We start from the raw sequence: 26,863 nt of genomic DNA, 5'->3' as shown, positions 1-26,863 counted from the left end.
CACATCATTTTTCAGGTAAAGGCTAGGCGCACTTGTATGGAGGACGGCGGCATCGCGAGGGCCGTGTGCCACATCATTTTTCAGGTAAAGGCTAGGCGCACTTGTATGGAGGACGGCGGCATCGCGAGCAGAGACTGTGGCACGTGCATAGGGTAGATTCATATTTAAATTTCTAGTCTTAAGTTAGAACAGATTGTTTTGCATTTCATTGTTTTAAACTATTTTGTATTTGTTTTTGTTTTCTCTAAATTTCAGTACTTCATATTTTAACACGTAAGACCATGACTGTGTTTTCCAGAGAAGAAGTTGTTTTAAACGTTTTTTTTAAAGTTTATGTTATCAATTATGTTCATGTAAAATTTATATTTCCGCATTATAGATGAGCACGAGACGTTAGTAGCGACTCTAAGTATGTGGAAATTTAGGGTCGTTATATAGAGGGTGCAAAGAATCCAGCAAACATGTTGACAAAATGTGTTGATGTTGGAATATTGAGGTTGTGCAAAGCCTCACTTGGTATGGTGCAGTGATGATGCTCATGGTCATTTGAGAATGAAATTATTGGCTGACTAGATACGAGTGGGAGAATTGTTAGGTTATGAAGCCTACTGTTATTTATAGCTTAGTCAACGGTTATACCTATTAAAGCTATATATGGTAAATAACATTAAAGTAAATTTTCATAAATAGTAAATAGTAAAAGCTATATCTAGTAAATTGTAAATAAAATGGTCTATGGTATATGGATAATGATAGGTGTCTTATCCTAGTACCACTAAGGATATGGCCCACTTTGTAATTATTATAAATAATTTGATTCAAATCATTCATGTGGAGATATGTGAGTGGAAGTGGAAGGCTAGACCACTAAATATTTAATCTCTTTTCATAAATTCGTTCATTGAGAAGATTAATATTTTACATAATGATCATATGTGACTCGATCTTAATCCTGAGTATGTTATGATCTTCTACCTGTGAGGGCTTGTCCTTTGATTTGTAAGGGTGAGAATGACTTTTGTAGCCGATTCAATATGCCTACCGTTTTGGGGATTGGAAACATAACTCCACGAGATTGAATTTACTCCTCCCACCAAATAGGAAGCTAGGAACATAAGTAGATGATTAGTTCCCTTTAAGCGTTGATTTTTGAAACTTAGTTTATGATTTATCATAAACAAATTGTTCATTAGAGAATTAGTGGTACTTAACGTGAAAGATGTACTTACTAGAGTAAAATGGAGTTTTGACCCGACTGTAATTACGAACAACTCGTGAAGGATCGTCTTGCTTGTAATGATTATATCAATAAACACAACTTGTCCACAATACATAAGAGTGCAATTCTAAGTCTATAGTAGAGTGGCCTATAGTTAACGAATGAAGATTGATTAATTAAAGAGTTTAATAAATTAATTTTATATTATAGGAACTTATAACCTATATGTTCATAAGATAAAAGGTTTTGAAGAAATTTTTGAAATATTCAGAGATATATATATATATATAAATCAAATATAAAGTTCAAATTAATATAGAGTTCAAAGAAGATTGTGAAGGGTGTCATGGTGGTAGCATGTGACATAAAATCTGGAACCTTATACACTGTTGCACGGTGTATAAACATAGTTGTTGTTGCTGAGGGTGCTTCCAATTCAAATCTATGGCACAATAGACTTAGACATATGAGCGTCAAAGAAATGAAGATGCTGGCTGTGGAAGGAGTTTTAGAAGGCCTAAAATCGGTTGATATGGGTCTTTGTGGGGGTTGTGTTATGGGGCAAACAAAAAACAAGTTAGCTTCACAAAAGCTGCCACATAACCAAAGAAAGTGCGATTGGAAATGGTTCATACAAACGTTTGGGAGCCATCTCCAGCTTCATCACTTTGTGGATCAAAGTTCTATGCCACCTTCATCGATGATTTTAGTAGGAAAGTATGAGTTTATTTCCTGAAACAAAGTTAGATGTGTTTGCCACCTTTAAGAAGTGGAAAGCTGAAGTTGAAAATCAGATCGACTTAAAGATCAAATGTCTAAGGTCTGACAATGGAGGAGAGTATGACAAGTTAGAGTTTAAAACATTTTGGGCAGCTGAGGGAATTAGATTAATGAAGCCAATTCTCAATAAGGCAAGATAAAATGGTGTTGTAGAAAGGATGAATATAACATTGAATGAGCGAGCAAAAAACATGAGGATTCATTCTAGATTGCCAAAGACATTTTGAGTTGATGCTGTGAACACAGCAGCCTATTTGATCAATAAAGGGTCATTAGTACCCTTGGAGTTCAAATTGCCAGAAGAAGTATGGACAAGAGAAAGAACTCAAGTACTCTCACTTGAGAACTTTTAGTTGTACTGAGTATGTTCACGTTGATCCAGAGAAGAGAGACAAGTTTGATGCCAAGGCTGCGAAGTGCTACTTCATAGGCTATGACTCTGACATGTTTGGGTACAGGTTTTTGGATGACAAGAATAAAAAAATCTTAAGATATTGTGACGTGATTTTTGATGAAAATATCTTGTACAAGGATAAAGAGAAGATAAACTCTAAGACTACGAAACAGGTGGTAGTTGAGCTTGAGTTGCAGGAAAACTTGCCCAATGATGTTACAACAGAAGCTCAAGAAACTCCAAAAACTATTGCTGTAAAACCAGACATGGAGCAAGCTACACCTAAGTAGGTGTTGAGGAGATCATCCAAAACTATCAGAGCACCAGATATTCACCTTCATTACATTGTTTGTTGCTGACTGACGATAGAGAACCAGAGTCCTTTGATGAGGCCCTACAGGTGGAAGATTCAACTAAGTGGGAGCAAGCCACGGATGATGAGATGAGTTCACTTAAAAAGAATAATACATGGGTGTTGACTGATTTATGTTGGCTTTTTGGCCCTTGATCTCACTTTAATTAATTTCAATCAATTAATTGATTGGTATTTTGATGATAACAAACTTACTTTTAATTATTAACTAGGTTCAGTATTTTGAACTGTCCACAGTATAAGATCGGGAATAACGATTTCAACGACTTTTCAATTACTTAAATCAGAGCTAAAACGAATTAATTACAATCGAGACAACATACCCGACGTGATGAGTGGCAGCAAAATCAAAATGATGGACAAATCAAAATATATCAAAGTATGACATTTATAATTTTAGAAAAGTAACAAATGGTGGAGTTTTTCTTATTATTATATTTCTAAATAAAATTATTTTTACAAAATATAAATTTGAATCTAACCGTTACTCACATCGATTTGTATTATTATTATATTATATTATTATATTTTAAAATTTTGGTAGCTACTCACATGGTTTTTATTATTTTATTATTATTATATTTACAATAAATTTTGAATTTTCATTTGACGATTACTCATATAACTTTTTATTATTATTATATTAAAAATTTCAAATAAATGAATTTAGAAAATTTTCTTATTTTTTTACTTTTAATCTCCACCTTCTATTATTCCTAACATAATCCAGGGGTCAATATTAATTCTTACATTTTGCCACTTTTCTTCTCTATATAAACTCATCAACTCTCCCACATTTTAAATACACAACTTCCATACGTTCTCCAATCCTTATTTGTTCAAAGTCTCCATTGTTTATTGCTCTCTCCAAGCTTCCAATTTTATTTTTATTCATCTTATTCTTGAAAGAGATTTTTTTATTGTATTGTGAGAAAATAGTTGTGAGTGCTTCAAATTGTAAATCTACTCTTTGAAAGAGTTGGGTGTGTTACTATCAAATTCAAATACTTGTACCGGTTTGATCCTGCGTCGTGGAAAGGATTGAGTTTGCTCTTGAACTCGTAAAAAGAGCGGTGTAGCGGCTTGGCTTTGATCCGTGGAAAGAGTCGAGAAAGTTGTTTATTCAAATTCCCAAGAGGCGCTTGGGGAGTGGAGTAGGTCGAGTTTGACCGAATCACTATAAAACTACGGTGTCATCTTTTCTAACTTTTTCCTATTTAATTTCAAACTTATTATTGTGATTTATTGTATGTTCTACTTGATTGTTGTTTTGACTTGAATTATTTGAATTATTTTGTTCTAGTAATTATCATCTTCTACTTATTTGTAAAAAGTTTCATCATTAGAAAAATTAATCACGTTTAAACACTTTTATCGTTAAAACCCTATTCACCCCCCTCTAGGGTTGCCATTCCGATCCAACAAGTTACCTACAGGGAGAGCTTTGTTGAACAAATTGGCCTTCAGAATCAAGGCTGAACCAAATGGCAAAAAGCTACGAGGCTTGATTGGTAGTTAAATGATATTCACAAAGAAAAGGCATTGATTATGTTGAAATCTTTTCTCCCGTTGTAAAATTAACTACTATCCAAATTTTGGATTTGCAACTTGAGTAAATGGATGTAAAAACAGTGCTTTTACCAGAATATCTAGATGAGAAGATCTATATGCAACAACCAAAAGAGTTTAAGAGCTTGTATGAACTAAAATAAGCACTGAGACAATGGTATAAGAAGTTTGACTTCTTCATGTGCCAGAGTGGTTTTCATAGGAGTGAAAAGAATTAGTGTTGTTACCTCAAGAAATACATTGATTCTTATATGTTTCTACTCCTCTATGTGGATGAAATACTGATTGCTAGATCCAGTATGAGGGAGATAAACCACCTGAAGACAAGCATGTCTTCAGTATTTGAGATGAAAGATTTGGGTGCAACAAAACAGATTCTGGGGATGAAGATTTTTCGAGATAGATCTGCTGGCACATCAAATCTATCCTAGGAGAAGTACATTGAAAAGGTGTCATCCAAATTCAAGATGAATGATGTTAAGCCCAAGACTACCCCTTTGGAAAATCGTATTCAATTGTCAAAGAGGTAACCTTCTAAGACAATTGAGGAACGTGAGCACATGGCATCAGTTTCGTATGCATTTGCAGTTGGGAGTTTGATGCATGTTATGGTCTGCACTAGACCTAATATAGCACATGCAGTGAGAGTTGCTAGCAAGTACATGGAAACTAGAAACTTAGGGAAAGAATATTGGGAAGCTATGAAGTGACTTCTGAAATATCTTAAAGGTACCTCTAGAACTTCACTTTGCTTTGGTAATTTTGCTATGGTAATGGAAAAGTAGTTATGCAAGGGTTTTTGGATGTTGATATGAGTGAAGATGTAGACTCTAGCAAGAGTATATTTGAATATATCTACACTATAAATGGAACAACAGTGAATTGGATGTCTAGGTTCCAGAAATGCATTGTTTTTTCATCTACTGAGGTTGAGTACGTGACAATAACTGAAGTTGGTCAGACTGTCTAGAAGACTTAGGCAAGAAGCAGAACGAGAAGATTTTTTATACAAATAGTAAGAGTGTCATACAGTTGGTGAGAAACTCGATCTATCATTCAAATACAAAAAATATCAGAAAACGATTACTAGTGGTTAAAGTAGAGATGATAGATAGTTATATATATATAGTAGGCAGTTAAAGTAGAGGTATATATAGTAGATAGTTATATATAGTAAGTGGTTAAAGCTAAAGATATATATGGTAGATAGTTATGTATAGTAAGTGGTTAAAGAGTAGATAGTTATATATATAGTAGGTGGCTATAGTTGGTAAATAAATCGTGCCATATATGTACCCTTAGTGGGTTCAAGAGATACTCATTCTCTATATTCTCTCTTGGTTACGTACTTTGAAGTCATCAATATAAACTTTTAGCGCATTTTCTCTATCTTATTCTTTATGCTCATCTAGGTCGAGTGTGTACGTTGTTATGCGATCCTAACATAAAACTACAACCACGTAACATACTAAGAATTTTAAGAGATTAGACAATCTATCACAACCTCAATCTAATATCAGGTTGATGAGCACAACTCTTATGTGGTAAATACTCATCTTTATGCCGACCAATCAAAAAGAGATTACAAGATACCTTTTAGAAACTTGTAGGTATCTAAAACTTCGTAGGATATTCTAGAAACTTGTAGATAACTAGCTCATATTCTAAGTAGGTGGATTATTCTTCTCGATAATTAGTCTCTCATAATTATTGAGCTTCGGCTACCAATAATCTTTTAGCATTAATTTACGATGACGTAAACAACATAAAACAATCATATCCATACCAAACGAGAATTTAAATTTCAAAATTAAACGAAAAAGACAATCCAACAATTAATAACAAAAATACAATTTACCCTTACTTTAACATCGGAGCGTTACAATTTTCAACTAAAGAAAACGTTTCTTAAAACGATCTTTGTCACTTTCCAATAGTATCTTCAACGTTAATTCAATAATGATTTATGACCATTTTATTTTTATTTAAGATCAATGACAAAGTAGAGTGCAATATTTAACAAAATATAAAGAATGAAAATTTAAAATATGTGATTATAACAAACGGAATGATTTGTGCAATTATTATAAATAAATAGAATCATAATAATCATAAGGTATTTTGAAATATTTTTAAAATTCTGAAATTAAAATTAAAAAAAGCATAAAAAAGAAATTGAATGAGTTGGGTGTATGTAAGAGATGGTGGCAAAAGGGAACAACGAGGATCGACAATAAAAATGCAGCGATCGCACGAGGGCCATCTTCATATCTTCTCAATCTGAGCAATCCCCACAGACACAAAGCTTCATCGTTTCCCCTTGCATTTACGTTTCATTACCCCACACTTCCATAACCAAGCCTCCTTTGAATTTGGTCCTCTAATACCCACTCCCTTTGAATTTCTTCTTGAGAGAGAGAGAGAGACAGACACCCACTGACACACTCCACAGACCCATAAAAATAGAGGTAGAGAGAGAAAGATCTGTGGAATTCAAAATACACAGTGGCCGGCCTTTTAGGGTTAATCGATTGTCTTCATTTTCACGTTCTCCCAGGTAGAGCGAATCTGTTTTCAGTAGCTTGTTGAAACGCGTTGGAACTCTCTAGAAACTCGTTTTATATATTGGGTCAAGGCCAAACAGGGTGAGAATTGACGAACAGAAGGAGATGGGGCGCCCTCGTTGCTTCTTGGATATCAGTATTGGAGGTGATCTCGAGGGTAGAATTGTGGTAGAGCTCTATGACGATGTGGTGCCTAAAACAGCTGAGAATTTCAGAGCTCTTTGCACTGGCGAGAAGGGAATTGGTCCTCATACGGGTGTTCCTCTTCATTTTAAGGTCGTTTCTTCTCTATTTTTATGGTGTTTTGTGTTCGTCTGTGCATGATTATCTCAATGCGAACTGGGTTTCTTTGTATTTACGTGTTTTGGATGTGAATACTTCTATTGATCTTTCCCTTTTTGGTATAATTTGTTTAGTTCAGTGGATGTTGGATTTTCTTTCCTTTATGAACGTCTGTGGAATGATGGAGTCTCTGTCCTTGATCAGTAATAAAACAGTGGTGTTCTTGTACTTGCAGATGATATTTTAGCTGTTGCCGATTTATGTTCTTAGGATGTGTTTTTGAAGAGCTGGGTTTAGTTTTTCCTACAATCAGGGTCTTGTTTCTTCTTTCATGTGTTTTGTTCGAGGTCTCCAGTTAGTCGTGTTTGTTAAAAATGTCGATTACAGACATTTGACCTGTTGAGGATTGTTGAGAGAGTAGTCTGCATCGGCTAATTAAAGGGTTGATCATGGATTTATGAAAGGAATACATCTCCATTAGTATGAGGCCATGAGAGTAAACTCGAAGTGGACAATATCATATCATTGTGGAGAGTCTGTGATTCCTAACATGACCTTCGTAATATTGTTTTGCATTCTCGTATGTCGATTATTTCTTGGAACTGTTCTTAGGTATTTGTTGCAACTAGCTTCACTTGTTTGATTAGAATTTGTTCTGTCTTACTCTGAACTGGATTCGTGAATGCTCATGTGTTTATTTTTCAATCAATTTGAATTGCTCAGGGGTCGTGTTTCCATCGTGTTATAAAAGGGTTCATGGTACAAGGTGGAGATATTTCTGCTGGAGATGGTACTGGTGGAGAGTCTATATATGGCATGAAATTCGACGATGAGAATTTCGAGGTGAAACATGAAAGGAAAGGAATGTTATCTATGGCTAATTCTGGTCCCAACACAAATGGATCCCAATTTTTTATAAGTACTACTCGCACTTCTCATTTAGACGGGAAACATGTAGTGTTTGGGAAGGTTGTGAAAGGAATGGGCGTTGTTCGTTCAATTGAACATGTTACTACTGGTGAAAATGATCGCCCTACTGCGGACGTCGTTATTGTGGATTGTGGAGAAATTCCTGAGGGAGCAGATGACGGGATTTCGAACTTTTTCAATGATGGGGATACGTTTCCTGATTGGCCAGCTGATCTAGAACAGACACCTAGTGAACTTGAATGGTGGGTGAATGCTGTAGATTCTGTGAAGGTTTTTGGTAATGAGCATTACAAGGTATTGGCATCAGATTCCATCTCACATTCACGTTTTATTTCGATAAAACCTCGATGAGAAGGAACCTTGGATTTAGATTTTCCGTTAGCTTATCATTGAATTTTAATGATGGGTTTCTTTCCTTACAGAAGCAAGACTACAAGATGGCTCTTAGAAAGTATCGGAAGGCTTTACGCTACCTCGATATCTGCTGGGAAAAAGAAGGAATTGACGAAGGTATAATCTTCCCCCCTTTGACATAATTGGTAGTATCATAAAACTATACCTTGATATCGAAGTATGTGTGAGTTCACTGACACTCCGCTAATTGCTCCTCGTCTTTCCCTTCGAATCTGCAGAGAAGAGTTCATATCTTAGAAAGACAAAATCACAGATCTTCACAAACAGTTCGGTACGTGTCCGAGTGAATGTATTTCGTTTTCTTTGTTGAGTTATTTGTGACATACTTATTTGACAGTCGATTTGAGTTGGTAATTTGACAGACAATTGTTATAATAAACCGAACAAGTTTAAGGATGTTTCTCGATTCAAAGTAATTTTTGTGGACATATTACTTGGTAGGGATCTTTTAACATTTTTACAGTAGAATATCCTGGATCTTATAGAATTTACCACATCTGATTTTGTAAATTATAAAATGTTCGGGAACGTTCCTGAAATCGGGAAGTGCCAACTTTATTCTCTTGCTTGCAGTGGTCGATTAACTTTCGTTGTCCTTTTTAACCTCGAAACTAAGAAGTGGTTCTCTTCTTCCTTTAGACTTTTTCATCACTGGCTCTTTTGTTGATGTAGGCTTGTAAGTTGAAATTAGGGGATCTAAAAGGAGCGTTGTTGGACACCGATTTTGCAATGCGTGACGGAGACAATAATGTAAAAGCTTTGTTTCGCCAAGGTCAGGTTGGTATTTCGTGTGGCTAAGATGGCAATGGCTCAAAGGGTTGCAAGGCATAATATCATTTTTCCCCTGTTTATGGCTTCATGATTACCCATTCTTTGTATTGAGTATTACTTTATGTTAGCCTCCTTTTACACACTGCTTGCAACCATTTGCAAAGGGTACCCCCTATTGCATACTTATGCTTACTGATGATTCGAATTCATTCCATATCCAGGCATACATGGCTCTTAATGACATCGATTCCGCTGTCGAAAGTTTCAAAAAGGCATTGGATTTGGAGCCAAATGACGGTAATAGCTTTTTTTATCGTAGTGTTGCTGTTGATGTTTCGTTATATTTCGTGTTGTATATTCAAATATCTTCTTGTTAGATTTCGTGATTTGCACGACACGATTGATCATAGAAGGAAGATGTTAGGATTTGGAAACTAACCATCTCATATCATACTGGAGTCAATCAGTAGTCTGAAATTGAAAACCAAGAGGGGTTTGGACATTTCCTCCCTTATTTTATTGGTGTTAATGGCAATATTCTTGAAGCACCCTCTCTTCTCTGCCATGAAATGTTGTCTAGAACACTGTCTTTCTCTGAGTTGAGTATGTGTTGCTGAAAACATGACCCAGAGAGAGATTGGAGGAGAGATCTTCAATTGGATTGGATTGCTTGAAAATCCTTTAAATCGAAGTTGTATTGTTCTTCGAATGGGATCATCCATCCTCGAAGACGTAGATAAGGTTTTCTAGTTCTTGCTATGATGAACATTCAACTTTTGTTCTATGTTTAATCCTCTGTTGTGTTTTGAACTTTGCTAATGACTCGCCACTTTTTCGAGTTTCAGCTGCAATAAAGAAAGAGCTCGCTGCTGCAAGGAAAAAGGTAATGAAAGTAAATTCTTTGGTTGAGATGACACGTGTATTGAACGACGGGTTTGTGTGGTATTTGATGCAGATTGTCGACAGACGTAATCAAGAAAGAAAAGCATATAGCAAGATGTTCCAGTAGCTATGATGGGTATGTGGGGTTTTTCAGATTATTACCTGCAACATCTTTTGCTTGTTCATTCTCTATATCATGTTTTGGCTGATAGTCTCTTCATCTTCAATCAAGGTTATGGAGTAGAGAGCTAGATTTCATACACAGTTTCACCTGCACGAGATCAATCGATACTTTGATGGCCGAGGGTCGTTAGTGCACTGGTGTTTTAAGTTATAAGATGTTAAAGCTGGATGAAACACTCCATTCAAACAATTTTGTCCAGATGAAATAACCTGAGGTTAAAATATACATTATTTGTTGTCTTTTATTCCTCTTTTTAAATTTTTATGGAATTTGGATGTTCTACAGAGAAAACTTTAGGCTGGTCTGAATCTAGAAATCATTATGGTTTTTTTTCCCCCTTTCTTGAGCAGGGTTTTAAAATTTTTGCTGTTGTGTTACTTATATTATTATTATTATTATTATTATGAAATGTCACATCAAATAACGTATTTATTAGGAGATTGAAGGTTGTTTCTTGTGGGGTTGGCTTTGGATCCCACAGGAATGACAAAGACAAGACTAAGGTGGGGGACCTCCTTCACCTGTTAATGTCCTTTCATTTCTTCCTAGTTTCTACATTTATCGATGGCTGATAGATTCCTGTTTTAACTTTACTCGTACGTCTCAGAATCATACCTAAAACAACACTCTAAAATGTCCCAACTTTCTAGTTTCTTCACACTGACAAAAGGCATGGTGAAATATCTCCAAAACAGGGCTAACTGGCAAGTATATTTGCTACATACATGTAGGTTCTTGTAACTACCGGATTTCCTTTGTCTAGTGTGCTAGTTTAAGTAGGAAGTAGGGCAGGGCAGGCAATTGTTGCACCATACATACCCAAGGGTATAGACCTATATAGTTTAATTCAGAGGCATATGGCACAAAATATGGTGGCTTGGCCCATGAAATGCTATGAAATAAGTTCCAAGGGGAAAAAAAACACTCGTTTTGATTCTCTCTGGTTGATTCATAGTGTTGAGATATCTCAACTTCACCATCTTAACTCACAATAGTTTGAGACATGTAATGCTGCTAACGTCAATGGAGAATAGTTTTGAAACATGTAATGCTAACATCAATGAAGAATAGCTTAAGATATGCAGTGCTAATATCAATAGAAAATAGTAAGAGACATGTAAGAAAATAGTTTGAGAGAGCCCTGTACAGTGGGTTCCTGACTACAGGACTCGTATCAAGTGACACGCGAGTCCCTTTGCATTAGTTGAGCTGAAGGGAACTTGTGCATAGCTTGAATAGCAAGATCTCCAGCTTTGCCTTCAATGGCACGCGTTGGTATAATTGAAATTACCTGTCCCAAAAATTTACAAGGAATTTGAGACAGGAACTGATATCAGATTGTTGATGCCATAGCAGAATTATGTAAGTCGTGGCTTGCAAATCAATCGAGTGACAGTAAAAATAAACCCCAAGAATACTGTAGATCATAATTTGCATGAGGAAGAAACATGACCTCGTTAACATAATGAAGGGGAGAACCGAAATGAAACAAATATGATATTCATGACATTCTATTGACAAATTTAATGTAATGCTATAGCCTAACACCAAATTCATTCAAGAAAATCAATTACGATCATCATCCTATCTCCATAATTGAAGTATGCGCGGTACCTTGAAGTAGTAGCCCCATAGCCTTTAAAGCGGAAGCAACAGCACGCTCGCAATCACTCGGAATCTTGGAACGGAGATAACAGAGCAATTCCAATCCCCCATTTCTTAACGCAATTATGTCCCATTCCTCATTCAATTCACACATCTCTGATATCCTATCAAATAACAACGCCATCTCGTCAAAATCCTCATCACTAATTCAATCCTTCCAATCAACGCCCAATTGTTTCAGCTTCTCCAAGCTCGGTACCAAAGGGTGATCTCTCGAGCTAACGCATCTCACACAATGCCTGCATACAGGAAAGAACAACAATCGGAAATCACCTGAGAGATCAACGCATTGAAGAGTTAAGGATTCGATTGCATCCTGGAGAGCATCAGTCGGACCCATCCCCAGATCATCCACATTCTCTCTTACCACGCCGTCGGAGGTCATTGTCGAATGGCGGAGGAAGAAGAAATCAGTTTCAATTATAGCGAAGTTTAATGGACCGGCCCATTTAAATATAAGGCCCAAGTTATAAGCCCATTAAATATGAGCCTAATATCTACCTTGCAATTTAAAAAAAGAAATTGAAAATAAATTCGATAGGTGTATAGAGAAGGTTAAATATTAAAAAAAAATAATAAAAACAAAATTACATATTTTAATTTTAAAAAGAAAAAGAAAAAAAAACAAGGCGCCAAATTTTGAATGTTTTAATTCTCTCCAAATAAAACAAAAATCAAGATTCCTATTTAAAAATAAAATAAAATATTCCTAAAATAGTAATAATAATCACGTTTACCACTAATTTTCACTTTAAAAAAATTAATTTTATCCAATTAAACCCTAAATTAAAAATTAATTTTCAAATTTAAGGTTAAAATGGGAATGTGTATGTTGCTGGGTGGTGGCCCACATAGTTAGTTGATGACTTAGTGGAGAGGTCCACGTAGGATTTTAAAAAATAGTGGAGAGGTCCACGTAGGATTTTAAAAAACTCATGATGATGTGTGATAATTGTAGTTGGAAAAATTAAAAGCTTAACAAAAATAATTCCTCCTTTTTACAAACAAAAGCTTACCTCAACGGTCACATTAATTTGAACCCACCAAACTTTCCATTATTTTGTTTTCCCCCACAAATAACTTAAATTCTTTTCAAATTTCCCCCAACTAACTTAATTCAATAAATATATATATATATATATATTCTTGTTCTAGATCAAGACTCGTTTCTTCAATAGTGAGTTGAAATGCAATCGAAACGATCAAAGCTAAACGAGCATCAAACAACGATAACGCCTTGGTTGCAAAGTGTCGAAGAGAAATGAGAGAGAATATGTGGATTAATAAATTGATCGAGTTAATGATATAAGTAACATTATATTATATTATATATTATGATGGAAAGTTTGAATAATAGTAAATGAATTGTAATGATCCTATTTTTACTACTAAAATAAAAGTCGTTACTATATGCATGATACGGTTAATGTGTATAAAAATTATTTAGAAACATACCCATGTAAATAACGTTATTGACTTAAGCGTTTACAAAAACTCATTTCAAATAAAAGTAAACATTAATAGAATAGTGAAAATGAAGTAACAGTAATTTAAAAATAATGAAAATGTCAAGATCTAACTTAAAGTGTCACGGTCATGCTTGTCCAAGACATATTGTTTGTGGTCGTGTGTCAGATGTCTCATTCATGCTTGTCCAAGATTGTATACCTATTCCAAATTCCTTTTATTCGCTTTTCACGTGTAGTTAGATGATTATTATTCTTGCTATGTCTACGGAGTGTAATAAATTTAAAAAAAAAAATTACATAATTAAAAATAACATCAATAAATTTATTTTTTAAAACTAAATAATTATTAAATAAGACTTTAATTAATCAAATTTAAAAATTAATTTATGAGGCGATGTAGTTTCAATTATTAATTTATTTTCTCTTACAGAGTTAACTGCCAAATTAATGATTAAGTTATCACTGAGGTAGTGCACATGGACAGAACTTAGATTTTATTTATTTTAATAAAATAATATTGAAAAAATACTTCATAATCTTGTTTTCAGTTTGACTTTTTTAATTATAAATAAATACATAGTTTTAATATTATATTAATTTCTTTCGTATGAATCTAATGTATTTGAGATTCTTAAAATTTTATTTATATATGAAAATGTTTGTTGAAGCGACACCATGTGAATGTGAATGTTATCTGTTTATAATCATTTATATGGAAAAAAACAATAAAAAGAAAGGATAATAAATGAATACAATAAGTTTGACTTTAATAAAATGACAAATATGGTAAGCGTAAGACAAATATCGATATTTGCCATATAATAAACGGTCAACTATCCTTAACAATATTATTATTCATAGAATATATCTTAGATCTTATATCTTAATATTTTTTTTCTTTATGATTTGATTTATAATATATTTTATTAATTTATATTTTCCTGTCGGTATGAATATCAATGAAAATATACATTCAATTTAAATTCCATTTTTATTTTTAATTCTTTACATATTATTTATGATAAATTAAATTGTATTTAAGTGGAGAGCTAAATAATAAACTTCATTTTTAATTTATTTATATAATTGGTATTCATCCAATAAAAGAAAAGGAGTATTAAAATAAATAAATAAAAATAAAGGTAAAAAAAAAATGCATAAAGTGAAAGTAAATAAAGGTAGAAAAGTGTACTTTAATTTGAAAAGAAAATAATGAAAAGATAAAAACAAAAGTAGTTGGGATAATTTGTGGTGTGTCTTCACATAAGAGACTAAGAAACACAATAATGACCCATAAACTATCCCCCAATGTTTTTGTTCCAATATTTCTCAACATTTCATGTGGGCCAAAAAAAAAAAAAAAAACTCGATAGTATATCTGAATCAGACGTTAGTAACTCAACTATAGAAATTCTCTAATTAAGCGTGTTTTATTCAGAGCAATTCTATGTTGGATAATGACATTCTTAGAATCCATGTATGTGAGTAACGACAAAACATGTTTGAAACAGATCCAAACCTTCCGAACTATTTTAAAAATGGAAGGGTTGAAATTGATTTAATGCTTCCATACATACATACATAAAGCCAAATCCCAAAGAATTTCAAGACACCATTTCCAATACACAAGTATTTTTTTTTTTTAATAAAATATGATATTAATATAATAAAATAAAATGATAATTTAAAAATTGTCTATTAATGGGCCCCACTCAAAGCTTAAACCAAGATATTTGAACCACAATTATTAATAATAAAATAAGCAATTCTATAATGTAATATGTACAAATTTATATCTATGGGTGGAAAGTACAAAATTGTCCTGTCTTTTGTGATTGGGACCATGCTTACCCTTCTCTAATCCAATCTACCCCTCTATTATTTTGCCTTCCTAACCTAACCATCCCCTAATAAATGCATTAAATATTCTTAATTTTTTTAATTAATTTTATTTATCAATTTAAACGTTGTGCGAACCGACTTATAGTCCTATAGACCGTGTAAACTTTTTTTACAAAGAAATTTGTACGATTTTAATGCGGTTTGAACCATTATTTTAAAGTCTCTTTCATCTGTTCAAATGATTATTGATGGCTCAACTCACTGTAGTTAATGTAAAGTCAAAGTAAATGTCCAAACTCGAGCTTAAATACATTATAACTAGGGATGATAGTGGGGTGGGTCGGGATGCATTCCCCGTCCACAACCCCGCCACATTACCCTTTTTCGAGAATCCCTGTGTTGAAGATTGGATTACGAGGTAAATTTTCTTTTATTTTAAATTAGGTTTAAATTGAAAAAAAAAAAAATATATATATATATATATGTTGTTAAAGTTTCTATTATTTATGTAAATAAATAAGTATTTATATTTAATATTTTAATTTAAATCTTAGTCTACTATATATATATATATATATATGTATATATATATCATTTTGCTTGACACGTGGCCAGTTTGGTATGAAGATGTACAGCTAGATGGTTCACTCCTTCAGCTCTTTCAGTTCATCCTCCTCTCTTTTTCTTTTCCTTCTTCTCTCAAAATCTCTGCAACAAAAATCCCTTTCTTCGTCTCCTTAATAACCCATCATTTTCTCTCTCCTCTTCCAAAACCCTTTAAATTTCTTGATACTATGCCGTTGATCTGTCCTTCTGCTTCACAAAACAGTGAAAATTTGAGAGGGTTCTTCGCTGACCGGCGATTTCACTGATTTTCATTTTTGTGATGGGTATATGTACTTCCAAGCCGCCGTCGAAGCCGAGTCCGTACGCTTCGAGAGACCCAGATGAGCGGCGGGTTGATCCGTCTCAGACTCCCAAATCGGCTTCCACTCCTTACCGGAAAGATGATCTCGTCGCCGGGAAACAGTCGCCATTCTTTCCATTTTACAGCCCTAGTCCTGCGCACTTTTTTTCGAAGAAGAAGAGTCAAAACTCGCCGTTGCCGGGCGGTGGAACTGAGAGTGCTAGCTCTACTCCTGGGAGATTCTTCCGGCGGTCGTTTGCTCCTCCTTCTCCAGCGAAGCATATTAGGGCTGTGCTAGCGCGACGGCTTGGGAAGAAGGCGGGTTCCACGGCGGCGATTCCCGAGGAAGGCGACGAGGAAGGTGAGATCGAGTTGGATAAGAGATTTGGGTTCTCGAAAGAGCTCACGAGTCGATTGGAGATTGGCGAAGAGGTGGGTAGAGGGCATTTTGGATATACTTGTTCTGCCAAGTTCAAGAAAGGAGAGCATAAGGGTCAACAGGTCGCTGTTAAAGTTATTCCTAAAGCTAAGGTTAGTGTAATTTCAATTTTGAATTCCCCATTTTCTTTCAAATTCCTGCAAATTTGGGTGTATAGTTCGTTAAACGAAAGCTAATTCTGAACAAAAATGGGTGGGTTCTACTGATTTTGGTATAAGATCCTGTTTGAATCACAACCCATTTGCTTTAATCCTTGTAGAATTCAAATCTGCAAAGAATAAGCAAAGTTTCTCGAGATTTGCCCTGCTCACTCGATCTGTTTGTTAAAATATAGAGTTTGACCTGCTCATTGAAAGATCATATTCACATAGGAAAGTACTCAACGATTCTGGTGGATTGACAAATTTAGGCAATTGAATATAACCTTACTTTATCTTGAATACTTCTTCTGCTATTGGAGACGCGTAAAGGGTCGGCTTAGATGGCTTTTCTTTCCTTTCGAGTCAACGATGAGAATTATCTGGGCCCACCAGAGGCCCTATGTTTAGGTTTTCTACTGTTCTAAGCACAATCAAGGAGATATTATATGTTTCTTTAGAAAACAATTCTGCAATGATTTGCATAAGAAATGATATTAAACTTGCCACTTGATACCAATTTTCTTCCTGGATATTCTTGAAATTGGGCTTTTCACTGTTTGAGATGTGACATTCTCAAGATATTGATAGAGATGAAGTAAAATATTTGAAAATGTTCTTGGCCTCCAGTTGGTTCTTGTCACACTAGTATTCTCAAAATATAATATGGGGTTCTTTTTCTTTACCGAGAATCGAATTGATTGAACCGATGAAAGCATTCCTAGAAATACTTTCTCGACGAGAACTCGTAGTATCTTAATAAAAAAATGCACTTTCCATGGGTCAAGTAGTAGTGGTAGTAGTAGTAGTCTCACAGGTTTCATTTATTTTTTTAATTCACTATGCATGTTGTATGTATGCACTATCTTTTTCAACACATGGGTGTGTTCAGTTTGAAAATGTTTGCTGTATATTTGGGTCGAAATTGACTTTTCAAATGATATTATGACTTTGTAAGAAATTCAGACGTGTAACTCTCATCCTTAAGGATCTTAAATTGTAATGGTGAAAGAATTATGATTGATTGGTGCCGAGTCTTTCGAGTAACTACTATTGCTGTTTTGGCGTATGCTGGTGTCCTAATAGTCCTAATAGTCTCAGCTCTTCCGAGTCACAAATGTATATTAAAGATTGTTTGGTGTTCATGTTCTATGGTTACTGTAATTGTGATTTTGTCATACTCTGATGCCTTACACTAGAGACTTGAGTTGGGTGTGCACTGTGCTTCTTGACTCTTTGGAGTTGTCATTGGCATGTCTTTTGTTCAGTGTTCTGGTTTCGTTGTTCATTAGTTGCACCCTTGGTTGGATAATGGATCAGTGACATGTTCGTTTGGGTTTTATTGTTGCTTGTGTGATGGCAAGTGGGAAGATCAATTCTCACTATCACATCTTTAGAAACCCTAGCGTTTCTGTAAACATGCCAGCGGTTTAGTTGCAACGACACTCCTTAACCTAGGATCTACTATGAGTGCATGCCCTATACAGAATCGAGTTTGTGCATGTTTGACTTTGTTTTATTTCATGATTTTTTGTAACAACCCAAGCCCACCGCTAGTAGATATTGTCCTCTTTGGACTTTCCCTTTCGGGCTTCCTCTCAAGGTTTTTAAATGCATTTGCTAGGGGGAGGTTGGGCCGTTACACATATTTGGAGAGGAGAACAAAACATTCTTTATAAGGGTGTGGAAACCTCCCCCTAGCAGACGCGTTTTAAAAACCTTAAGGAGAAGCTCGAAATGAAAAGCCTAAAGAGGACAATATCTGTTCGCGGTGGGCTTGGGCCATTACACATATTTATGGATGTATGAACCTTGAGTCGTGTTCTCTACTAGAGTTTGACTATGCTTCATTCTATACGTTCGTTGGGTTCTTTGATGCTTATATCTTTTTTAATGTTTTGGTTTTCTTATTTGAGGATTGATATTTTTATAGCTCAGTATTCATCTCAGTGCTTCAATGTTAGCTTCTTGCTTCCAAATTTAGTCACTTTTCTTCTTCTCATAACTTGTAAGCCTTACTTTCTGTAATTGCCAGATGACGACAGCTATTGCAATCGAGGATGTGAGAAGGGAAGTAAAAATATTGCGAGCCTTGACGGGACGCACTAATCTAGTACAGTTTTATGATGCATTTGAAGACCATGATAATGTCTACATTGTAATGGAGTAAGCTTGAAGCACTTTACTCGTATATTACTTGATATGCTTATATAATTAATATACACTCCGAAGATCCAACATTGTTTTCTCATAGCTTTCTCGATTGGCCTTGCATCTTTAGAATCATTCGAAATGTCCTATGGTGTTTCGGCTGTATGTTTTATTTTACTAATGTAACATCCTGAACTTATAACCTTTGCCATTACTTCTGTGGACATTCAGGTTGTGCGAGGGAGGAGAGCTTCTAGATAGAATACTTTCAAGGTGGTAATTTTGGTAACAAATATCAACATTTCTTAGGTTTCTTAATCATTTAACTCGCACGATTTGTCTCTAACAGAGATTGTAATTATGTTTTTTAGGGGTGGAAAGTACTCGGAGGAAGACGCAAAAGCGGTTATGGTTCAAATATTGACCGTGGTTGCATTTTGTCATCTTCAGGGTGTTGTGCATCGAGATCTGAAACCCGAGGTTAATCATATTCTCTACTTTTTAAGTACGTTTCATTGGTAATGACACAAGATGTCCTAGGGCACGTTACAATTAACCACAACAGCTCTAAACGAATCACCCAACAGGCTTGTTCCCTGTTTTCCCATATCCCAGCCCCACCAAAACTGCATTGTTTCCCTTATCTGATATCGGAATGTATAAAGCCAACCCTTACGGAACCTGATCATTTGTGACGTGTTTCCTGTTTTGGTTAATTGCCAGATGTTCATTGGCATAATTCAGTTGCAAGTTATCCTTTATATTTCCTCATCCGTCAGATGAAGAAGTAAAAAATTTAGGTTGCAATCCCTATGCTTGAGTAAAACAAAGTTATGGAAGGGTTATCTTTTTATTTCTTTGCTAGTGATCAATCTTTCTTCATAGTGTTAAAAGTAATTTTCTCCCCTAAGAGAAATATAGAAGTGTAGTTTTCCTATGAGATCCGACATCGGTCGGTTGGAGAGGAAATTTCCTTATAAGGGCGTGAAAATCTCTCCCTAGCAGACACGTTTTAAAACCTTGAGGAAAAGCCTTTGAAGGGAAAGCCCAAAGAGGACAATGTATACTAGCTGTGGATTTGGGCTGATACAAATGGTATCAGAGCCAGACACTGGGTGGTGTGCCAGCGAGGACGCTGGGCCCCCAAGGGGGTGGATTGTGAGATCCCACATCGGTTGGAGAGGGAATTTTCTTATAAGGGTGTGGAAACCTCTCTGTAGCAGACGCGTTTTAAAACCACGAGGGGAAGGCCTTGAAGGGAAAGCCCAAAGAGGACAATATCTACTAGCGGTGGGCTTGGGCTTGGAATGTTACATTTCCTATTTGCTGTAGTCAATTGTAGATAGAAGTTTTATTCATTTATTTTATATCCTAATAGTTTAAGTTTCTCAGAACTTCTTGTATACATCTAAAGATGAGAACGCCCAGTTAAAGGCTATTGACTTTGGCTTATCAGATTTTGTCAAACCAGGTTCGTCTTATTTTCCAGCGTTTTGCTGTTGATTTCTCACATACTAGATAGATGGTGGTGTTAATTTTGTTGTCATGGCTTATAGATGAAAGACTTAATGACATAGTTGGAAGTGCATACTACGTAGCACCCGAAGTTCTCCATAGATCTTACGGTACAGAGGCCGATGTGTGGAGTATAGGCGTGATTGCATACATTCTTCTATGTGGTAGCCGTCCATTTTGGGCCCGTACCGAGTCGGGAATTTTTCGAGCAGTCTTGAAAGCTGATCTAAGTTTCGATGAAGGTCCATGGCCTTCATTATCTTCTGAAGCGAAGGACTTCGTCAAACGCTTGCTAAACAAGGATCCACGCAAACGATTGACTGCTGCACAAGCATTAAGTATGCTCCTTTCTTCCCTTCTTATGATGTTTGACTTACTTAATGTCCTAACTCTCTGCAATGATCCTTTTGCAGGTCATCCTTGGATCCGGAATCACAACGGAGCAAAGGTTCCTATCGATATCTTAATATTCAAGCTCATGAGAATGTATATGCGGTCATCGTCCTTACGTAAGGCTGCTTTACGGGTGCGTACTCTCATGTTTATTATAGGAATGGATTGTTTTTCCCCCCTTAGTTTAGAAGAAGAATATTTCTTGTTCTTTTCTGACCAATACAGTTCTAGTTACGTAAATTTCTAGCTTATATTGGCTTTGTATTCCCAACTTTTTCTCTTTAGAGCCATTAGCTAGTTACACTTATCGACACAGATAACACAAAAAATGAGGGTGCAACGGCCTAAGCCCATAGCTAGTAGATATTGTCCTCTTTGGGCTTTCCCTTTCAGGCTTCCCTCATGGCTTTAAAATGCTCTGCTAGGGAGAGGTTTCCACATCCTTATAAAGGGTGTTTCGTTCTCCTCCCTAACCGATATGGATCTCACAATCCACCTCCCTTCAGGGCCCGACGCCCTTGCTGGCACTCGTTTCTTTCTTCAACCGATATGGGACCCCCACAAAATCCACCCCCTTCGGGGCCCAACGTCCTTGCTGGCATACCGCCTCATGTCTACCCCCTTCGGGGAACAGCCTCCTCGCTGGCACATCACCCGGTGTCTCGCTCTGATACCATTTGTAATGTCCCAAGCCCACCACTAGCAGATATTGTCCTGGGCTTTCTCTTTCGGGCTTCCCCTCAAGGCTCTAAAACGCGTTTGCTACGGGGAGGTTTCTACATCCTTATAAAGGGTGTTTTGTTCTCCTCCCCAACCGATGTGGGATCTCACAGAGGGTGTGGAAGAAGTTGAGAGTGTTGACACGGTCCTATTATTAGTACATAAAGGCAGTTTGACTGATTTCAAGTATTATGAATTTATACATGATCCCATATAACTTTAATGTGTACTCTGCAGGCTGTATCCAAGACATTGACAGTAGACGAACTCACTTATCTAAGGCAACAGTTCGAATTGATGGAGCCGAACAAAAATGGCTTTATAACTTTGGAGACGATTAAGATGGTTCGCGCTCGCTTTCTCATGCACGTGCACACACACACAAACAAACGAAGTTAATGGTGGAAATCTAACATTGTCATCCTTATTTTGGACAGGGTGTCACGAAACACGCAACTGATGCGATGAACGAGTCCCGTATGCTAGATTTTCTTGCGAATGTAATCTTTTGCTGTTTTTCGCTCTGTGCAACAAGCTGTATTTATGTATGCTTACAAAGCTCGCACAATTCCTAGTTTCTACTAATCAGGAATTGTTTCCATGACAGTTAAATACACTTCAATACAGAGGAATGGATTTCGAAGAATTCTGTTCTGCTGCATTGAGCATTCATCAGCTAGAAGCACTCGACCGTTGGGAACAACATGCTCGTTGTGCGTATGAGATTTTCGAGAAGAATGGAAACCGAGCCATTGTCATAGAAGAACTAGCCTCTGTAAGCTGAAACGAAACCCTCCACTCGTAATGTTTCCAAAATTCGTCATGTCGTTCTTAGTTCGAGCTTTTTACTGAAATGTCGTCCTTCCTGTGTGTGGTAACTGTTAATCTCGTGATATACCAAATTGTATCCAAAGGGTTTTGTTATATCATCTCTCAAATATTGCAGGAACTTGGTCTTGGACCGGCCATCCCGCTCCATGTTGTTCTTCAAGATTGGATTAGACACACCGATGGGAAGCTAAGCTTCCTTGGATTTGTGAAGTTGTTGCACGGCGTGTCGAGCCGAACGGTAGCAAAGGTATCGTGAGCCCCTCTTAGCCCATCTCGAGGTCGTCTCAGTACACACATGAGAGGTATTGGTTGGATCTATCTCAAAGGGTCCTTGAAACACACCAGAAAGCAGCAAGTTTTGGAGCAGATTTATGAAGTTACTTGCTGTGGGCCAATTCTTTTGGGAGCTGCTTGGATCATTTCAAAAGCTCTATGGACAAATTCCCAAGAATGTTAACTTGAAATTCCACTATAAATGAAGATGTAATTTATTATTATTTTTCCCTTTTTTTTTTTTTTTTTTTTTTTTTTTTTTTTTTTGTTTTACGAGATAGTGTGATGATAGCATTGCCACTCATGAACAACTACTAATACATAACTTCCAAACATTTAACTTTTTTTTTTTTTCATTTAAATTTAATGTATGCTTCATTTTTTATTGAAAGTATCACGTAGCCACAGTGTTGAGGTTGGAAAATGTAATTCAAGCTTCTTGGTGAGACGAAAATTGACGTGCAATACTCTCTACACATGGCCTACACATGTATGTATAAACTGACTAGGCGGGCATATCTGTACTCCCTAAACCTGTCTTTCATCTAGCATACGCTATGCTATCGTAACCATGGAAGGAAAGGAGTCAAAATAATATCTTGGCGAAACATAGATAACACAACCTACGCCATACTCATCATAACAAGAAAGTATCCCGACTTGCTGCATGTGTCATACAAGATGCATGAAATCTCATTAGTCTCAAATCATGTCATATATATATGGTGCACGTCATACCTTTATTCTTTTCACGACGCCCTATGAGACATGTATACATAATGCTTGTCATATCTTTGGTAATTAACATACATGGATTTCTAATGTCCTATAAACAATGAGTGACTGTATTATACAACAAATCCTATTTTTCTCCCGATTGGAAAGTAGAGTTCAAGATATTTTTAATGAAAAGATAAGTCCTACTATGAATACTTGTGATTACTTTTTTAAACCCCAAGAATAGAACTATTTACTGACTATTTTTAAATATTCAAGTCATGTGCTACTTAAATAAGGTCATAAAACCAAAGTTAGGTAGTTACATTACTGTTATTTCATTTTTTATTTAATTTACATTAATGCTTACTTTCATTTAAATGAATTTTAAAAAATTTACGTCCATATCATCCTATTATAAAATATTTTAAATATTTTTTTTTTTGCACATATTGGACATGTGACGTATATATATATATAAATTAAATTTGATTTATGATTAAGGGTTGATAATTGGTTGATTTGAGTTTGGTTAAATAGGCTTACTAGACTTTAACCAATTGTTTGGGATACATATTTATTATATTTTCTTCCTAAATTAAGGCAAATGGAACCATTTTTTAAAAAAAAAATTAAAAAAATTCATAATTAAAAAATAATAATGTAAAAGCATTTATAAACTTAATTTTTAAAAGATAAAAAATGTTGTATGGGTTAGCTATTAAATTCTAAATTTTTTGGTAACCACTGAATGTGGTATTGCATGAAATATATATTAATAAACAACAAAAGAAGCATTTATTATAATATATATTTTCCACCTTCAACATACCCACTAATTATAATTTTAAATATCTAATTATTTTATTAAGATAAAATAAGCGAGGATCAAATGCGTGGGTAGCGGTAATGTAATAGCCGAAAAATAAATAAAGAAATAAAAAAAAAAAAAAACTTTATAAAAAAAATAGTTAAAATAATAATAATAATAAATTAATTAATTAGTTAAAATTAGAATTAAAAAAAAAAAAATTATTCCCCACCTCTTTCCACTAACCCTTCCTCCCTTCCCACAATTATCTCTCCTATATGAGAAGAATTACAATGGCTTTCAATAGATTGCAGATTTAGAGATTTTTGTCCGTTATTACGGTTGACTCGGATTTCAAAGGACGGAATCGAACTTTCATTAAAGATATATTTGTGACAATGACTTAAGCGAGCTAGGTAAGTGACCTTACTATCGGCATGGTTATATTTGATGTTGACACGTGCCTTGTGGTTCTGTACGTGTCATATATATTGATATGTGTGAATTGTTTGTGGATCGATATGCTTCCTATATATTATGTTATGTTATAATATGTGGTTTGTATGATAATAATTATGGTACGATGTGCTCAAGGATATGTTTGAGATAGGGTACAAGAAGGATGCACAAAACGAAATGTAACGATAGGAGTAAGATACGTTCATGAAACGTTAGAGTTAGGTTACATACCGGAGTGTTATGGATAGGAGAGATTGATGAAAGAATACGGTTAGGTTATGGGTAGAAAGGGATAGGTTTGTGATAGATTGATAGAACGATAGCGTTAGGGTACGTTCTTGTGACGATATGACTAAGATACGTCACGTAATGATATGTCTGTGATAGGTATAAGAACGTTAAGGCTATGGTAAGTTAGAGAACGATATGACTATGAAGTGTTTACGTTATGACTCGGTTATGATATGATACATTATATGCTAGATTATTGTGCTTAAGTACGAAATCATGTGAACGTGAATGTATGTTATTTATGCTGCTTAGTTGATGTGATATGAATGCATGTGACGATGTGTGGCTCTTGTACAATTATGGCTTGTTGTATGAGTATTGGAATGTAACTGAATGAATTGTATGACATGAAATACGGTAAATTGTATGATACATAACCCTGCTAGGAATATGTATGATATGTAACGAAATGAGAATGAGAATGACATGTAAGCATGAAAACGTGACACGGGGTTATGTTCATTAAATGATGATTGTAGGACTAGTGGGACCTCATGCATATTGTGTGATCATGCATTTGGGGGGATACCCCTATCCCATCACGAGGGTACGGACGCGTACATCCAAATGGCAAGACAACGATCGTTATGTCTACATAGCGCTGCCGTGACGGTTTTAGTTTTAACGGGTCCCGGTGGGCCCCCAGAGCATGCCCACCGGCTAGGGACAATGGCCCAGCGGTGTGCGAACTAGCTGGTGAGCCCATACTCGCACGTATGGGCTGTGTGTAGAGTATATGGTACACGTCCACGATTACCTGTTAGGATTACACCGTAGGGGAAACGAAACGAAACGAAACGAAAGATAGGTCCCATCATTTCATTGCATGTGATTGTTGCATTTAACCCCAATAGTGGAGTCACTTACTGAATATTTCTTTAAATACTCAAGCCATGTGCTACTACATTTTTCAAGTTAAGGCAAGACATTCCTGTACGGCTGATGACGGCATCGCAACTCAAGATCATGACACATGCATAGGATAGTGGCATTTATTTTCTTAGACTTAGGATAGAATATGATGTTTTAAACTTAAACGCTTATTTATTTTATTTCGAGTCTTTTGTTGTGTCGTTTTAAAGATTTTTTCGAAACACGTAAGTTCATAGCTGTGTTTTAAGTTAAAGGTTATGTTTTATGGAATTTAAATGAAGTCTTCCGCATTCAATATTTATGGTATGTATACAGTAGCGACCTTAAATTAAGTCGAAAATTTTGGGTCGTTACAGGTAATCTTCACTCTTGTTACAAATACAAATAGATAGCTCATCTATAACATAACGAGTATAAGAAAATATTAGACCCATAAACATTTGAATATGGATTCTAAATGGTAGACCTATGGCGTTTTAGGTATTAGAGCTAGACCTCTTCCAGTATGTTGTAGTTCAAGGACAAACTAGTTGAAAATTGACAGCAATCGAGAGCATATAATTTGTAAGACCTAATTTTTATGTCATATCATACCAAGGCATTTTGGGTATTTAACTAATTTTTATATCATCTTAGCTAGTTCTTAAGGATGTTTAAATGATTCGAGAATTCAACTAGTCCAGACTATCCAATCAAAACAATAAAAGTTAGGTTTGGTCAGTTTTTTTTTCAGTTGGGTTGGGTTGAATTTTTTGTGGATTGACATTTTTTTAGTCGGGTCAACTCAACAAATTCAAAAATAGAGTTCAACTGATGTTAGTAATATGTTGTGACTTGTGAATGTATGCATTTTTTTTAATAATTGGGTTGGGTTAATTTGTAAACTCTATTTAGGTTACTCGGGTCACAGACCCAACCAACTTGAAATTTTGGATTGACCCAAAAGATTTTTCCAACCCGTGTACGTTTCTAGTAGTTTTTTTTTTTTTTTTTTTTTTTTTGTCTTTA

General features: G+C 35.4%; 3 protein-coding genes and 1 long non-coding RNA gene across 4 annotated transcripts in view; 2 read left to right on the top strand and 2 right to left on the bottom strand.

Moving 5' to 3' along the window:
• Positions 1-6,545: 6,545 nt before the first annotated feature.
• Positions 6,546-10,722, top strand: LOC111434595 (peptidyl-prolyl cis-trans isomerase CYP40-like). The gene is made up of 9 exons (XM_023072051.1): positions 6,546-7,175; positions 7,905-8,405; positions 8,534-8,621; positions 8,744-8,796; positions 9,198-9,302; positions 9,518-9,593; positions 10,142-10,179; positions 10,252-10,314; positions 10,411-10,722. The coding sequence occupies exons 1-8, from the start codon at positions 7,005-7,007 to the stop codon at positions 10,303-10,305; spliced, it is 1,086 nt and encodes a 361-aa protein (XP_022927819.1). The 5' UTR covers positions 6,546-7,004; the 3' UTR covers positions 10,306-10,314; positions 10,411-10,722.
• A 568-nt stretch (positions 10,723-11,290) lies between these two features.
• LOC111434596 lies at positions 11,291-12,402 on the bottom strand. Its single transcript, XM_023072052.1, has 3 exons — positions 12,179-12,402; positions 11,977-12,139; positions 11,291-11,653 (listed from the first exon to the last, which is right to left on the bottom strand). Exons 1-3 carry the CDS (start codon positions 12,365-12,367, stop codon positions 11,622-11,624), a joined length of 384 nt encoding a protein of 127 aa, XP_022927820.1. The 5' UTR covers positions 12,368-12,402; the 3' UTR covers positions 11,291-11,621.
• Positions 12,403-15,995: 3,593 nt separating this feature from the next.
• LOC111434498 (CDPK-related kinase 5-like) lies at positions 15,996-23,048 on the top strand. Its single transcript, XM_023071910.1, has 11 exons — positions 15,996-16,776; positions 18,857-18,987; positions 19,204-19,245; positions 19,344-19,452; positions 20,365-20,443; positions 20,529-20,825; positions 20,901-21,013; positions 21,838-21,945; positions 22,038-22,100; positions 22,208-22,375; positions 22,547-23,048. The coding sequence occupies exons 1-11, from the start codon at positions 16,225-16,227 to the stop codon at positions 22,685-22,687; spliced, it is 1,803 nt and encodes a 600-aa protein (XP_022927678.1). The 5' UTR covers positions 15,996-16,224; the 3' UTR covers positions 22,688-23,048.
• The window catches only part of LOC111434502, a 19,391-nt gene continuing 10,153 nt past the window's right edge, over positions 17,626-26,863 (bottom strand). The window contains exon 3 of the long non-coding RNA XR_002708958.1: positions 17,626-18,518. This is a non-coding gene — a long non-coding RNA (uncharacterized LOC111434502). The remainder of the gene's footprint in view (positions 18,519-26,863) is intronic.

The sequence above is a fragment of the Cucurbita moschata genome, unplaced genomic scaffold, assembly GCF_002738365.1.
Source record: "Cucurbita moschata cultivar Rifu unplaced genomic scaffold, Cmos_1.0 Cmo_Scf00045, whole genome shotgun sequence".
Lineage (NCBI taxonomy): Eukaryota > Viridiplantae > Streptophyta > Magnoliopsida > Cucurbitales > Cucurbitaceae > Cucurbita > Cucurbita moschata.
Note: the sequence above shows the minus strand (reverse complement) of the source record. Positions and strands in the feature narration are given on the sequence as shown.

Bases quoted from the DNA above. Each gene is read 5' to 3' on its own strand.
- LOC111434596 (XM_023072052.1), bottom strand. From the start codon at position 12,367: ATGGGTCCGACTGATGCTCTCCAGGATGCAATCGAATCCTTAACTCTT. The intron at 12,140-12,178 runs TGAATTAGTGAT...ATGGCGTTGTTA, and splicing joins TGGGCGTTGATTGGAAGGAT to TTTGATAGGATATCAGAGAT. The intron at 11,654-11,976 runs GTACCGCGCATA...TTTTTGGGACAG, and splicing joins TATGGGGCTACTACTTCAAG to GTAATTTCAATTATACCAAC.
- LOC111434595 (XM_023072051.1), top strand. From the start codon at position 7,005: ATGGGGCGCCCTCGTTGCTTCTTGGATATCAGTATTGGAGGTGATCTC. The intron at 8,622-8,743 runs GTATAATCTTCC...TCGAATCTGCAG, and splicing joins AAAAGAAGGAATTGACGAAG to AGAAGAGTTCATATCTTAGA. The intron at 9,594-10,141 runs GTAATAGCTTTT...TTCGAGTTTCAG, and splicing joins GGATTTGGAGCCAAATGACG to CTGCAATAAAGAAAGAGCTC.
- LOC111434498 (XM_023071910.1), top strand. From the start codon at position 16,225: ATGGGTATATGTACTTCCAAGCCGCCGTCGAAGCCGAGTCCGTACGCT. The intron at 18,988-19,203 runs GTAAGCTTGAAG...GTGGACATTCAG, and splicing joins AATGTCTACATTGTAATGGA to GTTGTGCGAGGGAGGAGAGC. The intron at 21,946-22,037 runs GTTCGCGCTCGC...TATTTTGGACAG, and splicing joins CTTTGGAGACGATTAAGATG to GGTGTCACGAAACACGCAAC.